General features: G+C 44.3%; 1 protein-coding gene across 1 annotated transcript; it reads left to right on the forward strand.

The window, feature by feature from the left end:
* The first annotated feature begins 328 nt into the window (after positions 1 to 328).
* Positions 329 to 17,181, forward strand: LOC142563297 (uncharacterized). Its single transcript, XM_075673851.1, has 5 exons — positions 329 to 515; positions 1,853 to 2,005; positions 5,117 to 5,202; positions 12,790 to 13,006; positions 17,161 to 17,181. The coding sequence occupies exons 1-5, from the start codon at positions 366 to 368 to the stop codon at positions 17,179 to 17,181; spliced, it is 627 nt and encodes a 208-aa protein (XP_075529966.1). The 5' UTR covers positions 329 to 365.
* The last annotated feature ends 268 nt before the right edge of the window (positions 17,182 to 17,449 follow it).

Here is a 17,449-nt window from a genome sequence, read left to right on the forward strand (position 1 = left end):
GGCAACTGAAGAGCACCCTATCCGCCACACAAGAACAGGGGGGGGGGGGACCCTTTCCTCCTCTTTCTGCATGGCGGCGACGGTGTTCTATGCAGTCACGTTATCTTGACTCTCTAGCGGCGTCAGCGGCATCCAGCGGTATCAGTCGGTCGCTGCTAGCGCTGGGGGGATGAAAGGGGGGCGGAGCTGGTTACAAGGCCGACGACGACGCCGACGCGAAACCCAGGAACGGACGCCAAAGAGCTGCGCTCTAAAACAGAAACTGCGACGCTGCCTGCACCTGGCTAACAAATGTTTGTTGTTTTTTCCCTCCTGTTCGCAGAGACACATGTGCCTTATTCCTTGCACACGAATTGAAATCGACTATGACATACCTGAAACTCGTATTTTCCGCTGCGTATGATGTGGAGTACTACCGCAACAATCAAAAAGAATGGATAAAACTACTGCATATAACGACACCAGTGAAAGGGTTTCATGTGCTCGAATTCGAGGCCGCTGCCTCTCGTTTGCGGGTAAGACTGCCGCCTGCTCAAAGCAAGATGATTCCTCGGGCAAAGCTACAAAATCTGCAACCACGCAAAAGGTTCTTTTTGTATAGTTTTGCTATTAGGCATTTTCCGTTGTGAATTTAGCTTTTGAAATGCGAGAGAATGCGTCACGAAAAGAAGTACGAAAATATACGCTTACGGCGCTAAAGAAGAAACAAAAGAACGCCGCAATTACCCTTGGTTGTGAGTGATGCATAACTCAGAAATCGTGGCTTCTCTGTATGACTTGAAATTTTCGGTGGCGGCTGCGGGCAGCCCACAGTATGCTTCAAAATCTCTGAGGCAACGTGCTTGTGTTGACGCCACATCCGCTGACCGTCAAGTGCATGTATTCTCTATTTACGCGCTATTTAGATGCTGGTAATAAAAAAGACAACCTTGTAGCTTCACTACTTCATTTGACCGAAAATATACAAATATTAGACAAAAAGAAATTTAGTCGCAGTTGGCCTGGTATGATTGCATGAGTCAAGACATGCAGATTCCCCTACAGGGTACATAAATCTTTATGTGTAAACAAATGGTGAAAAATTCCCTTTAAATCAGTTTTAGATAAGTTTCAAGCCCAAGCGATCTTGTGACATGCTGCCAAGTGCTAAAACACTTTATGAGAGGTGGGTAACTCCATAAATACTTCGTTTAGCGCAAAACAACGGACACAAGAAAAGGCGACAAGACAAGGCGCCTTGTCCTGTCGCCTTTTCTTGTGTCCGTTGTTTTGCGCTAAACGAAGTATTTATGGATCGGCACCAACTAGCCCGCCAACACATTGTGGGTAACTCCACTTACATTACAAAAGGAATATCAGTTGATAATCATCAAAAAGTTAACTGAAAACATAAATTATCTTCACTTCTGCAACGAGAAATGTGTTTAAATGTGAAATGAATGTGTTTGGAACTACAAAAGAGTCTTAAGTCTAACGTTGTTTGGACTGATGCCACAGTGAAGGCAGTGACAAATACAAGTATTGCAGTACATAGCTATCGTTCAGTGTGGACGCATTGTACAGCATTAACAAATAACAGTGAAACAAAAACAAATCTAACGCAGAGATTGTTGAACCGGGTTTTCACAATATATGTGCCCTTTTTTAACGAAGTGTAAACAAAATCAATGAAAGCACGCATGGTTGAGCCTCATTGAACATGTTTCAAACACTCGCAGGTGCATATAAAAAAAATACACGGAATACCTAGATATACCTAGAAAGCATAGCAGACTTGTTTGAGTCAGCGTTCTTGTTGCACACCATTTTGTTTTGAAGCAAAATAATAACGCCGTCTTTATCACGTTTGCAGGTACAGATCGACGGCGAAAACATGTTTCCACAGGAAAATGTTTACGCAGAATTGGACTTCATGAGGTTCTTCCGTACAGGCCCAGTAGGAAACGCGCCGTTTGTATTTTGGGAAAGTCACTTTACGGCAACCGAATATTTCGTCCGGTTTGAGGTAATAATATGTTTTTGTTTCACGACGCAAGAAAAGCTCGTTGTAATGCTCTTGAGGCGTTTGCGTATCGCGTTAGAACATGTCGCGCATATATAGGATATAGCATGTTATGCAGTTTGTGTTTTAGACTGTATTGAGACACTAAAAAAAAGCCTTCAGATGACAAAAAATATTCATCTTTGTGCTGGATTAGTCAAAGAGGCAAACATCATTTGCAGGGAAAAAATGAGTGCGTATTCAAGTATTCGGCGAAACATCCCTGATTACGCTACAAGCTTATTTTTTCACGACACACAATGGAATGCATGAATTGTAGCCGGCGCTATCACAAGGAGTTTCATGTGTCCAATAGGAACGAATTCTAAGGATGGCACCTGTTCTGAGATACGTATTGGCTCCCAAGTGTGCGTGGAGACGCATTGGCATTTGAATTATTTTTATGTTTGAGTGCGCCAAACAGCGGTCTCTTTAAAATTAAAGTTCAAAACCGTACGTCGTTGCAGCAAGTGCTACGGGCCATACCTCACCTGGCAATATCACCACCTTCAATTCATAAATGAATATATGCACTTCAGTGCAATTGGTTGGGAAACTTAATTACTTGAAATTTGGTTTTTTTTATTTTGATTTATAATGCAGGAAATGTCCTCCTTTAATAGCATACTACTTTACAAGTTGAAGCGCGAAAGCAAAGAGAAGTCACACTGAGACTTCTCTAAAGCACTTATTAAGCTTGTATAGGCAGTTCGTTAATGAACATTGATAACAATGATCATTAACATTGATTCCTCCATGAACGCACCACGCTGGCTATCGCATATTTATTGCATTCTACTGCTTTTCAGATGCCAGTTGTGGAATCCACGTTATTGTGTCCTTACATTTGGTTAAATTTGTTAAATCATAGTCAAACGAAACTAGTTTTTCGAAAATATTGCAAATTCGATAAGTTCTTTAGTTCCATCTGCACCTACTCAGCCGATCTCTACATGTTCATTAGGATTTTGCTGATCAGATGCAGTTCGTTGTCCTTGTAAGAACTTTTAAGAAATTGCTGAGGACCTCACTTTCGTAAATCAAATATTCATAGTAGGTTGTCCCAAAATGTCAAAACAAAAAAGTGTACAGAGCAAGAAACCTTAATGGCAGCACCAATGTCAGCAGTATAGATTTCGTCCTCATTCAGAGATGTAGAAGTCAAAAAGTAGAAATTTCCAAAGTGGAAGTGCCAGTTTTTAGGTCACATAAGGCCCCAAAAGCAATCATTCCTCCCAACCTCATGCGCCTGAATAAAGCTACAGCTGCGAACATCTAGCATTATCACGGTAATCAGATGTATCCTAAGATTAGTCAGCGGCAAAAACAAATGTCCTAGGAAAAAATAAAGTGAAATGGCGACAGAGCTACTTGACACACGCAACCTTGACACTAGAATGTGCGTAGTTAACCTCAGTTATAATCTTTGCAGTAGGTTTGGTAGTGTGTCTATTAAATGGCCACAACATTCTATTTGAAGCGCTGAGAAAATTTAGGTTTTCGAAAAGAAGCAGAAAGAAATTTAGTGCTTGTCTTCAAAAGGTGACTTCACCAGCCGTATCAGATGCCTCTGTTGGAAATTTTCGGCTCTCCAACAAATTGGAGCTTTCAATAGGAGCATAATTTTTGTTTAAATGGATTTCGATGGCCAACGTAAGCCTATGCTTAGTTTATTTCGTGCAGGATTTTCTTAATAGATACGCCGCATTTCCGTCTCGTGGTGTCAAACAGTAGACTTCTAATTCCGCAGCATTGTTTCAGCCGAGGGGAGAAACCACTTTATGCTTTCTTGTGCTATGAGTACTTGGAGTAAACATCAAATACTTAGTTAATTCTAACTAACAAAATTTGTGAATCATCTAGCACTTCGCAATTGAAAAAAATTGCTACCAATATAAAGGTCCTATACAGTTTCTGGAAATATACAGAATAGCTAACTGAACACCGTATTAAACGGAGAACGCTGGGGTATAACTTGTGCCGAAATCCGCCGATATATGTCACTGTGGTAATTGCAAAAGTATCCGGCAGCCACTGGTTTTAAAGCAAAACGTTTTTTACCTTTTCTTGTCACTTACCTGGTCGTGTTGCGGAGAGGAGACGAATGTTTTGTTGGTTATATAACTATCGCTTCTCGGTACAACCGGACGATAACACGAACCTGACAAAAAAGACAAGGTTGAAGTCTGCTTGTCAAGTTGAGGTTTCCGTATCGCACTTATGTAAACGTTAGCCGCTTGGGCTAGGGAAGCATCCAATTTGGCTGAGCAAACCTGACTGCTCAAAGTAAGCTGACCCGGCTCGGCTCAATGGAGGCTCGCACGTGAATGCCCAAGCGCGTTGTGTCGATGGTGCGCAGCCTGCAGTGACCCCTTGCCACCACACAAGCTGTCGCACAAGATTGACTCCAGAGGTTGAGTTCATGCACACGGTGTCGAGTCGGGCTGGATTAACCCGAATTAAAACTCCACCCACTGCAGCAGATTTCGTGTGGCCCTAACTATAAACACGCTGGACATCTGCGAATGCGCAACTAGGCTTGTGAAAGTTTGCGTGCGTCCATTGTTGGTTACTGCACCAGGCGCTTCCCCCAAGTGCCCACCTGAGCGTTCGATCCGTCCAATTATTCGTACTTACGAGGGAGCTGAAAACATCTTAGCATATTGTGCACAGTACAAGCAAAGTCACGCACCTTAAAATAATATGAATATATGATGTCCACATATATTGTGCTTTGTATCAGGTCTAGCACAAACTCCGCCTAACTGCAGATATTGCTACCGGCTCCACTCCAACAAAATATGTATAGCATCAAAAGGAACAATGTTATGCTTCAAAGCAAATGTCTCTGCTCCAACAGTGTATTACAACGGTAGTCGAAGCATAAAATCCTTATGTAGACACATACGCACTTGCATATGTCAATTTAGTTACCTCGTTACATTGTGCATGTTGCTTCATTCTTCGCAGAATATGTGAACACTAATTTCTCTTATCTGCAGGGGTGCATGTAATACTTTGCTGAAGAGTGTGCTAATTATATTTTAATAACCTGCCTTCAACAAACTGTTTCAGCCAAAGTTTGCCTTCGAGCACGACAACTTGAGCATCAGAGCAGGAGGATATGCATTTATACAAGCTAAATGGCCCAAAGATATTAAGTAAGTTTGTGTACAAATGACCTCTGTCTCCCTTTAACTTCTTTTAACATGCCTTGAAGTACTGCATGATAAAACGTGTTTGAGCGTCTGTCGACCACAAGCTACCGGCTCAGAAGCTCCACAAAGTCATATATGCCTCATTTGCCTACACACATAAGTTAGAGAATGTTTGTTAGTCCACAAAAAAATACAACTAAATTTTGAGTGTGCTTTCGTCAACGTCTCCTTCGGTGCACTGCAGAAAACATGTATTAAAGCATCCCTAGCGCTACACAGACAATGAATTACCTGATTGAAATATATGAGTGGTGTCAGTGTCGTCTTGATTGGGGTTCAAGTATTTTTCTAAGACCATCCATTTCCTTTGAAATGTAGTATTTGCTTCCTAGAGAATTGCAGCACTAACCCAAAAGTTTCTCTGCTCCCATTTAACTTATCCTCCAAAGTGTGCTAGATTTTGCTCACCTGACTGCATTGTGACGCGTCTGGCTACAGTGATCCGTACATATTTGTAACGCTATTATGAAATGTCGATGGTTATTCATGTTCAGCGAAGGCTTATTTTTTGTCACATTAATTTGTCAACGTTACCTTGTCAACTACTGTTAGTAGCTCACACACCGCGTGTACCTTTTTAATGAGAATAGCAATTTCGTCATTGTTCGGCAAGTTTGATTTCACGATATTTACCCATTCCCAATGGCCAGTCCTTGACCGTTTTGTAATTTACAAGTTCAGCCTGAAATGCGGATCGATACCGAAAGTAGTTTATGCTAAAAAAACGTGGGCCTGACGTCAAACTCAACATACTGGCCCTACATAATTTCATCGGTGCAGGACACATTTGGACCAACGTCAGATGGGATCCACAAGTGAAATAGCCGACGCTTTAGCGTGCTCGGCTACGAATGCCCTTGTGGTGGGGAGGAGCAATTCTCAGCGTTCGCATGCATCGACTCTCGATACACCTCGGAGGCTACGTCCCAACATCGCGAGTGCTCTGCCCGATGGCCAACCGCGTCGCAGGAGACTCGCCAGAAAAGCACCCCTAATACACAGCTCGTACACGGCACGTACACGGCTCGTACACGGCTCGTACACGGCTCGTACACGGCTCGTACACGGCTCATATATACTCGTGCGCCGCTCGTACAATGACGCAGGCCGAACAATGAAATTCGCGCGGAGTACGTGCAGGTGCCGCTACATGATGGGGTAGTGTTCACAGGGAAGTGCGAGACAGGAGCCCTGCTACTGCACATGTGTCGTACATGACGCGTTTCGGCTATTTGCATATTTCGATAGGCAGAGTTATGGTTAAATTTTTGGGGGGAACCAAGATCACTGCCCTAACCCTTCTTACTGCTCAATATCCGTTGACTTGAATGCATATGAATAGGTTTCTTTTCCTTCGCTTGGAACCATAGCAATATGTCATGATAGGTTACGAGGTAAAGATGAATTTACCTTGAAAAATATTACGCATACAATCTGTTAATGCCGAAGCATTCTTTGCCTCATTTTAGCGAGGTAGCTTCCTAGGACGCCTGGCTTTAATAAAAAAATTACGTCGTAACCTATCCCACTCATACGGCAGGCGGTGATCCGACTAGCATTCAAGCAATGTAGTGACACACCATATTGTTGAAGTCACGTTTCTATAAAAAATTGGTCATTCTACGACTTCCCTTGCTTCAGATATACGCGCAACACCGCCTGAAGTGTGGCGCATAAAGCTGAATTTATATCCTGCTTATAAGCTGTTTTACTTTGTCACAGCGCTTGCCAGAGATCGCCCATGAGCATGGCGGCATGACGTCGACTGCATGCTGACAACGCTTTGACGACTGTGGAATGCCGAACAAATAATCATGTTGATGGAACGACAAAGACGCAATGGCGACAATAAGATCACGACTATGAAGTGATGATGGAGATACAACGGCGTCAGCCTGACTACGACAATGGATTGCGAGAACGGAATTAGGACAAATTTGTGACGACGGGGACACGACAACTGGATGACGAAGCTGGAATGACGGTGATCGCATGATAAGTGCGCTAAAATTACGATTGAATTCTGGCAGCGTGGTTACGATGAATGGCGAAGAACAAATGTCGGCAGAACAAAAGGAAATGGTATGAAGAAAAACGGATGACGTTGCTGGAGTGATGATGGCTGTAAAACAACAAGGTGACACAACGAAGATGACATGACGACCACTGCATGGTGACGAAGCAATCACAATGATCACAAGAGTAAGAGCAGAATGAGATGCAGACGAGTGTGTGAAGACAATGGCATGATGGCAATTGAATCATGACAACTCCATTAAAAAAATTAAATTATGAGATTTTATGTGCGAAAACCACGATTTGATTATGAGGCACGCCGTAGTGGGGGACTCCGGAAGTTTGGCCCACCTGGGCTTCTTTAACGTGCACCTAAACATAGGTAGACGGTGTTTTCGCATTTCACCCCAATCTAAATGCCACCGCCGTGGCCGGGATTCGATCCCGCGACTTCGTACTTAGCAGCCTAACACCATAGCCACTAAAACACCGCGGTGGGTCCGAAAACTGTATGATCAAGATGGCCTGACGACGACAGCATGACAAAGTCGGATGTGGAAGCTGGAGTCAGGGCCACAGAACAACAAGAACAAGAACAACAACAAAAACAACAACAATAATAATAACAATAACAATAAATAATAATAATAATAATAATAATAATAATAATAATAATAATAATAATAATAATAATAATAATAATAATAATAATAATAATAATAATAATAATAATAATTAACCTTTCTTTTATCCATCAACGCGATGGGGGAGGTAAGCACGACTGCAGTAGGACCACGACTGAGCGACTATAGGAAGACACGACGAGAGTCGGATGACACAGCTTGAAAGACTACGACGCAACGACAACGACATAACCACTGCGAGTTCATACCTAGGGCGGAATCTTATAACGGTTCGGAAAACGTAGCGTTCACTTCGCCGCTTACGTCACTAAACGTGCCACACCAAGCCGGACGTGGAAGAAGGGGAGGACGCGACCAATAGACGAAAGGGTACCGCCTCTGAAGTGTACGTCATCTTACGACAAGCTAATCAAGGAACTGCAGAATGTTTCTGCTTGCCAAATAAATATAGAATATAAATTAAATATTATACGGCAAGTATTAAAGTACAAACGTGCGGTGCCGGACGTTTACGCAATGCTTCAAGTAATTTAATAATGCCATTAGTTTTCAATCTCAGCCCACAGGTGGCATCGCAATCGTAAATGAGTAGGCAGAGGGCAGCGCTGTGTCGTCTACTACTAGGAGCTTGCACGATGCACGCACCAGGACTGCACTGCGAGCACTTCCTAAGTAGAGAGTGAAACAAAACCGTGAACTGGTTCGTAGGCCACCTTTACTAGCCGACGTAACAATTTCCCTTCTTTTTTCGCCCTTCGTCATTGGCTCGGGCACGACTCGCTCACCCCCACGCTGCAGCTATCGCTGCGATCTGCCTCGGCGCGTCACGTGGAACAAGCAATGGAACTTGAAATCTAACATTACGATGTTGGGGCCCTGCATTGCCTGCGCGAAACAATATCGAAAAGCGTGGTGTGCCGTTAAATTGAGGACAAAATTGTGGCATTCTCAAACTAGAGCAATACGCAGTCAAATAAGCGATCTCCACAATATCCTCCCGTCCTGACTATTAGCCCAACGCAGGCAGCGCTGTACTAACCTTTCTGATGGCCGAACAGCAATCTGCGAGCTTGTCAGGCTGGCGATCGCACTGTGTATTCGATCTCACCACCCAACTATCTTCTTGGCATCGCATTTAACGTGGAGGTCAAGGGAAAGATGACCCAGCCCTTCTGCCGGCCAACACAGTAATTGCAAAAGCAACTTCGTTAACAGTGTCGACAACAGAGATCAAGGCAATTCCGATGAATGCTTCGCTTCCGACCCACCTCTGGGAGCTGTAGGCCGGTGACAATGAACCGCAGCGGTCTGTTCCTTCCACTGCGTGAAATGACCACTGGTACGCTTGCACCCGAGTCTCCTCCAGTTGGTAGCGTAGCCTTGAAGAGGTCTACTTAGTAAGCCGTTCGAGGCGCTGCAAATAATTATCCATCATCTCTTCGAGCGCGTATCGTACTGCCAACCGCGGTCGACGAAGAAAGAGCAACGCCAACCAGAGGGGCCATCGGGGATATTTGCTCGATACGCGTTCTGTTCGGTTGCTGCAACATCACAAAATGATCAGTATGACCAATTTATGAGAACGTGGCGATGAGTGCAGCCAATCGGCAAGCGGTAAACTCCCCGGAAGTTTACTTCTCCCTTTTGTCCTCTGTTCACAGACAGTATACAACAAAACGAAATGATTCTCGTCTTTCATTGAATGAAATCTTTATCTTAAAAATGGAATCTTTTCTAAAGCTTAGACACGTTTTCAAATAGCAGTGAGTGTGACTGCTGCAATCTATAACTATTATTTTCTCAGCGTCGTCCCTGGGTGGTGTCGCTAACAGCGATAAAAAAAGAAAAAAGGAAAAAAGAAGAAAGACACGACGGGAACCGTGGTGCCCTTTTCGAGAGGCAAGAAGAATATTCTAGCGGCTCGCTGGCACCCCAACGATGGCGTCGAGTTCGCTGCAAAACCAACGCACTATTTGTTTCGAGAAACGATGGCGACGTCGGAGTTCGCTTTCTGCCATTTCTTAAAGCGCGTTTCGCACCTGTACTGACCTCGTTCCTCTTCGAGCAACGGCAATGCATTAACCGAAGTTCCCATCGCAAGTGCCATTTTCTCAAATTAAACAATGGAGTTGACCCGAACGTGCTATACCGCGACCGAAGCCGCCGTTTGTATCCAATTCAATCCACCAAACGCGCCATGCGAAGCTCGTCTCGTACGAGCGTATGATCGCTCCAAACTTCCGAACTGCCGTCGAGTTCGGCGTCTAGCAGACGACGTGCTCGGTTGCAAGATGACAGGAGCGTGGCGTCAATTTTACGTCAACAAAAACGTGGCCACGCCCCGCAGCAGGCGACGTCGGCGCGGACTAGTATAATCGCGCGTGCCGGGAACCGAACGAACGCGCCAAACAACGATCTCCGATCGCATCCCAGATGACAAGGGCAAGTGATAGCCTCCGAAGCCACCAACGGACACACGCCGACGTCCGCGTGTCTCCGAGGTCACGGGTCTGGCACGCGCGGCCAGGGTCGCAAGCCAACAGCCAAGCCACCACAAAGGAACCCAAAACGGACTACCCTTTCGCCAGTTCCGCTCTTAGCCAACGATAGGTTCACTTTCAATAGAATTGACAGATGCGTGACGTTTCTATAATTTGTGGTGCCGCCCGCTGTCTTTGACAAATCAGATGCAAGCAAAATTTTCACTAAATAGGTAAGGCCAAGTGAAAGGTTCCCCTTCCGTACCGTTCAGCCTCTAGTGGCCCCGTTATAAGACAGCCTGAGCCATTGGGTCGGCGTATAAGGCGTGACGACGATAGCATAACGAGAGTCAGATCCTGAAGCTACAATGACATCGATAGAATGAGCACAACGGCATCACAAACGAGAGCGCATACTTAATTTGCCCAGGCTAGTAGACAACTTGTATTACTGGGTCGGCGTAAGGGGATAGCTAGATATATATATATATAGGTTCCAAAGCCCTGACGAAGGCAAAGAATGATAACCGCATTAAACAAATGCGCGACCTGCGGTGGAATAGAGCTTCTACCGTTGAGCACAGCAGTGCGGTTCTCTAACCATTCGGCCGAGATGCCAGGCATACTTCCCTCGTTTCCAATGCCAGGAGGTCATTAAAAAGTTAGCGAGTACGCACTGTGCAACTTCATCGTCTTCTTTCCTTATGACAGCTTCTGCTCTGAAGCGCCATGTTAGACTACATAATCTCTGGGACCGGCCCACTTTACCAAGTAGTTTCCTCGTAGCATACCACACAGAAACTGTGCGATGTGGTACCGACTTCGCAACCACCCAAGCTAATCATGCTTTAACTTTTGTTCACCGCAGTACAAATTTCATGGTCGTTCTTCATGCACCCTGGGACATAACCATTGCTACGTGCGAATCCAGAACATGTACTCGCTGATGCTGTCCCGCTTACGCTAGCCCACTTCCTGTTAACAGCGGCTTGTTTATCTTTTACCGATGACCGTTTTCACTGTCTGAGAAATGTTACGACTCAGGGCAGGACGCGCCTGCCTGTATCAGATGTTTCTTGAATGTTATCGACCGTTCTATCCGCCGTCTGTTGTCACAGAACCTTGTGCAATCTGATTGCTTGTATGCGCGATGCGAATTGTGTAGAACTTTCTGGAATACACGCGGGCACCAGCGATTATTCTGGAACCTTCGATGACTCACGTATGAAAGCCGACGCGCTTGCCCAACAGATAAAATTTTGGTGATCGTCGACCGTGTTCGCTGCTTTCCTTCAGCCTTGTATGTAGCCTGCTTTTCTGGAAACAGCTTAACCCAATTGAAGTAGTTTCAGCCTCGACAGTTTTGTTACTGTGTCCTTGACCGTCACTACCGCGTTACATTATGTAGAAACCCACAACTTCGACGGCGTAAGCTCGCGTCTGATGGCCGCAGTAGAAATAATGCAGTTGCCGCATTGCGATCGTCTTATGCGCTGTCGCCATCATACTGCTCTTGACACACATGGAAGCTCACGACCCGCACACGCACAACTGCTCAATTTACACACACGTTGGCCCACCTGGCTTCACATTTAGGAACCTGAGACAATGCTTGACATCCATGCATCTGAAAAATTACTCACAAAACATCCATTCTCCCAGTGCGTTGGATCTGCTAAATTAATAATATTTTTCATATGGTACAGATATTGCTACATGACAACCCACCACTAGTAGTGATTCTGCGTGTCTACAATTAAACATTTATTTAGGCCAATTTATGTTCATAAGCATAATATCTGCAACAGCCTGTCAGAGTCAAGTAACGCGAATTAGTTGCCAGCAAGCTTCTAAAGTTGAGGCCTCAAAGTCATTAGTACGGACGTCTGGCGGCTTTAGATGGCGGACCTTGTCATTTGAAAATGACACACTTTTTCTAGATAGAATGATGTTCATGACATTTTTTAAACCAAATGGCTTCCCGCATGAAATACACTCATTGCATGCTTGCACTGTCACTAACCATCGAGTATAAGAGGCATGGCGGTAAAAATCACCTTTAGATAGTGTGTTATGGCTTTTACATTGTTTGAAGTACATTGGTGATATCCTAAAAATTGCGACTGCCTGTTCATTCATAGGTCGACGACAACTGCTGGAATGATTAGCATGTAGAAGATGCCTCCATAGCACAGCGATGTACTCAAAGAATTTCGGCGCAGATATTCCTTCTTACTAAACCGGAAAATGCGGAAAACCGAAAATCTAGAATTAATCGGGTATAGTGTGGCGATAGGCAGCACGAAGCATTCCTAAATATTGCACAATTGTGAACAAATAAATTTTATGCGGCGCTTTATTTTGATATTGAAACCTTTTTCTGCTTTCAGAATCACACTGCAGCTCGAGGTGGGTCACACACCTTTAGAGACGACGATTCGCTCCACCGGCGATACGGCTTGCTTGTTGAAAGTGTACAATTCTGGATTCGCATTTGGCTATGCAAACACGAACAGCGGGGCAATCTTGAACCAAAGTATGAGGCACATACCGCTGAACAGAATGCAGATGGTACCCATGCCCCACAAAATTATGGAGTTCACAATCGTAAGTTTCACCGAAACGCAATGCTAAACGCTCGGCCTGGATCATGTATGCACGTTCCATCCCAAATGCTGTGCTTTTTCAAAGATTACAATACGTAGCTATTCAAGAATCATCAAGCATCGGCTACGGGTCTACACGCCGAATGGTCTAAAGAGTGCATAAGTGTTCTCAAGCAGAGTTGCCACCTTTAATGCAAGCTGAGTGTGCTTAAAAAAGCAGCAGCCTCGAAAAATTTGGTAGGCTCTCCCAACGTGCAAAACATTGACCACGATGCATGATTTACCGTTGCTCTTTATCTCCTGGGACGGTTCTACTTATACAGGGGTATATGATTCCGTCCACCTTTAATACACGCGCTTCTGGAAGGCGCACGTTACCTACGGGTCTTACTCAAGGAATACCTTCGCCTTCCATTAGCATGTGCAGAGGGGTTTCCTTATCTGTGCTACAATGGGCACATGCCTCATCTTTATCCGAGTATGTACTGCAGTTCACCCGTCTAATGGCAAGGCTTCTTCTTTCGTTCTAATTTCTTTCTTCGCTTTCTTCTAAATCTCCATCGTCTTTCTTCGGTTTCATTTGTTGCGTCCAATTTATTGGGCCTGCATCTCCTACTATTTTCTATGTCTTTTGGTTGTAAACGTACCCGTGTACTTGGCTTCCAGCTTTCTTCATTTTGCTGTATTCTGTGTCCACGCTTTTCACGTACCGATAATGGCACATATTAGTCGCGCATTTTAGTCGCTCACTTATTTTTCACCTATGTTTCTGAGTCCTTCAAAATTAATGTTTTTTTTCCGCTTCTCTGACAAAAAAAAAGCGGCCTGGACCAACGCCCCCCTGGACTGTTTCATTTAAAGTTTTACCGTGGGCTCCCAAAGTCAACCGGCCAAGCGAGTTATGGTTCTCTTTCAATCCCGACAATACATTCGATTGTAAGCACAGAATTTCAATGCGGGCGTTAGCGCTGGCACCATTACTGCTTTCCAAATTCCAGGTACCTCTTCTCATCCATTCTAGCCCCAAAGTGCTCTATCTTTCCTTACTGCTCTATTCTAATTTCTATTTATTTTAGGAGTATCTTGGTAGGTGCCTAAGTGTTTGCCTAAATCGTTTATGCACACGACGTGGTATTGTATTGTTTGATTATGGGTATGAATTGCTGATTGGTTACCACGTAACAGCTCATCCGTTCAATGAAGACCATCATTCCAGATTTCTATGTGCTAACCTTGAGGGCTGCATTTGCAGCTGCATTACCACACATATTTGCAAGTGTCTGTAAATCTCTCTTGTTGCCCTGCAATATAACCATGTCGTCCGCCGGCATCAGTCCAGAGACACCCTGCTGCACGATTTGCTCATTACAAATGTAAGATAAATCCAATTCTATGGCTTCCCACTCGTATTTTCATTCCCTTAACATAAATTGTGAACAACAATGGAGACTGATATCATCCTTGCTTCAGTCCATGGGGAATTTCCACGACTTCGTTGCACTTCCGGCTTTCCCATACATCTTGTGCTCCTTAAGACAGAAAACTGAGCGAGTTGATATGCGCTGATGGCATAGTTTGTGCAGCACTCGAAAATGAATGAAGGACGAAGAGGGTATGTAACGTACATGCACTCCCAGCTGAATTTATATTTTAAAAGACAGATAAACAAGCCAATCTGCATAACTTATAGCACGTGACCAACCCCCAGTAACGTTTATATCTTCTGCACACATTATCCAATGTGAAGCGCATATGTTCGGTGCTCCTTATCCTATGACGACGTGTATTTGGAGCAACTTATTGGTTATTTCGCTGCTAGCTGTTACGACTAGCATAAACTGGAGTCCGTGGCGTTCCACATATGCTTAAAATAGTGAAACTGAAGGAGCAGCTTTTTTCGGAAATCAACTTCACAGGCCAGCTCTGGCAATTTTTCGATGTCCGCTGAACTCATTATTATTCTGAATATACGTGCCCGGATCATCTGTGCCAAACGATATGACTGCAAATTATGCAACTCATGCCCACGAATGCTTGACATTTTACTGGCAACCCTGTGTTTGTGATGTCAGAGACTACACCGCCTTGGTAGCTTGGTATTTTTTTCTACGAGACAACGCCCAATCATCATTGTTTTGAAAGACGAGATGACCGGTTCTTCGCTTCGTGTTACTGCAGCACAATGCGTTAAGCTTGGGCACGTCAGCTGCCTCGCATGGTCGCGGCGGCTCAAAAGCAAACGGCGATCTTTGAGCGCTCATATCGTCACCTAAATTGCCGCTCTCTAGTTTGAAAGAGCTGCAAAAGCGACCCGTATGCTGTGAAGAAATCATCCACTTCAATTTTTGGCATTCGCATGGTGTGTAATGCGTGTTGAGCCCGCGTTCTGCTTGTTTACATAACGGTAATGTAATATCTGACGTCATCGACTCATAGTGACGTCACACGCTGAGCTACACGTTTCGATTTTGGTACCTCGTTTATTGGTAATTTAAAATTACTGTCGAGTTCCTAATCGGACTCAACCCCCCTAACGGTGACAGGACCGTTACGGCCGTTTGAAAGTCACAATTTGCTATTATGGTTAGAAAACGTCGGAGTAGTCCTTTAGTGTTCAGAAAACGAGTCCATAGTTCGTTTCCAGATGCAAGTACACAATTTGGACGCAATTTGGAACAGGTTCTCAGCCGCGAAAAGAAATACTGCTAACCTGGGGTGTTAGAATAATTGCCTAAGGTCTATTTTCTCCAGCCACTACTTTGTAATACCATTTCTGACAAGTTATCGAAAAGCAGCGCTTTTATATGCAAACTTGCATATTTCAAGCTTGCACCCGTGAGGCGGCGTTACTATTTGATGCTACTAATTGTAATGCAGTACTCCCAGCCGCCAACCGAAAGGTTTGCCCCTCCATGCAGCAGTTTAATCAGCCACTTTTGCTGAGACTTTATCGGCCGATTTCTGTAATATTGATTGTGCGTAAGCTTGGGCTGTATTAGAGTTGCGGTGAAGGCTCTATTACTCTAAATTCTTACTTGATTGATATCAAAGAAAATGCTTCACCTCAACGGTCTCCCATCGAAACTACTGAGGCAGAAATTTTTTTAATTACAGTTGCTCTAAAGAAAATAGAATGCGGATTGTTATACATTTACGTCACTAATATGACTACACGAAATGTTACGAGAACGAACTTATTTAGCCTTTTTTGATCAAAAGCTAGCACACATTTCAAGATAAGGAAGCGTAACAACTGCGGAATAGATTTTAATGGACCGATTGCAGTTTTGGCATGTCCAAATAAAAAAGAAGAGGCGGTTTCTAAAGAGAGCGTCTAAATGAAAGAGGTTCATCATAACATTTTTAATCGGAAGTACAGGCTAGGCTACGTGCGCTTTGCGAAAACGCTAGCCATCGCACATATGTGTAATCACCTCCAATCTCTGAGACGCAAAAGTGGTGCTATGAGTGCCTCGAGGTTGATGTCCAAAAGGGTTCTTCTGTTTTTACTGCGTAGTTAGCGGAGGAACGCTTTGCAAGAGCAAATTAGTTTTCGACGATACTTATCTCCTGCAGCTACAATGTGCACTGTCGGGAAATCAGTTTTGTGGAAGCCGACAAGGTAGAGGAATGTTCGTGAATGGAAAAATGTTTAGATAGCTTGAGGTACGACGAAGCCACAAGCGAAATCCATAATATGTTTTTTAAAGGAAACCTCCGCATAGTAGACAGAAAATTGTCCTGCTTCGGGGGTTGAACTCAGAACCAACGTCTTTCCGAGACCGCCCATCTACTATAAGCGCCAACCAGGGGGCTACCAGATCGCAGAGCGAGGTCTGATAACTCGAGACTTCGAATAGGGACAGTGAATATGGCAAATGATTTCTGCAGAACACCGTACAAGAAAGGAAAGTTTATGGCTTCCCGCCTTTGTAGTTTCACGCTACTGCCCGGCGGATAACAGTCTTTCCCTTTTACCAAGACTAATGCTTAATCAATCATCTTTCACTATGAATGATACTGCTGACAAGAAATCGTATTTTGTAAAATGCACTACGTGACCGATCGTAATATTGCGTAAGCAGTGGCTTTCAACTGAACGCACTTGCATTTACGTACTATTGTTTATTCATGATTTCTTCCCTTGCCTTACAGGTTACCGGAGACATCCCCTGAAGCACACCTGCTGACACTTACTAGTAGAAACTGGAATAGAATTTTGAAACATTTCTATTGTGTTTTGAGGGTATTAAACACCGCACAACGACGAAACTTCAGTTTCCACATTCAAGTAATGCAAGCATGTTCCTCCAATATTATTCCTACATCGCGAACACACGCGTCTCTGAACTCGCCGGCGTGACTCAGCGGCTTTGGTGTTGCGCTGAGATTCACGAGGCCGTGCAATCGAATGCATGCAGCGACGGCAGCATTTCGACGAGGG

This window comes from Dermacentor variabilis, chromosome 11, assembly GCF_050947875.1.
Source record: "Dermacentor variabilis isolate Ectoservices chromosome 11, ASM5094787v1, whole genome shotgun sequence".
Classification (NCBI taxonomy): domain Eukaryota; kingdom Metazoa; phylum Arthropoda; class Arachnida; order Ixodida; family Ixodidae; genus Dermacentor; species Dermacentor variabilis.

Excerpts from the sequence above, each read along its gene's own strand:
- LOC142563297 (XM_075673851.1), top strand. The coding sequence starts at position 366 with ATGACATACCTGAAACTCGTATTTTCCGCTGCGTATGATGTGGAGTAC. Across the intron at positions 2,006-5,116 it reads AATATTTCGTCCGGTTTGAG|CCAAAGTTTGCCTTCGAGCA; the intron begins GTAATAATATGT and ends AAACTGTTTCAG. Across the intron at positions 5,203-12,789 it reads AAATGGCCCAAAGATATTAA|AATCACACTGCAGCTCGAGG; the intron begins GTAAGTTTGTGT and ends TTCTGCTTTCAG.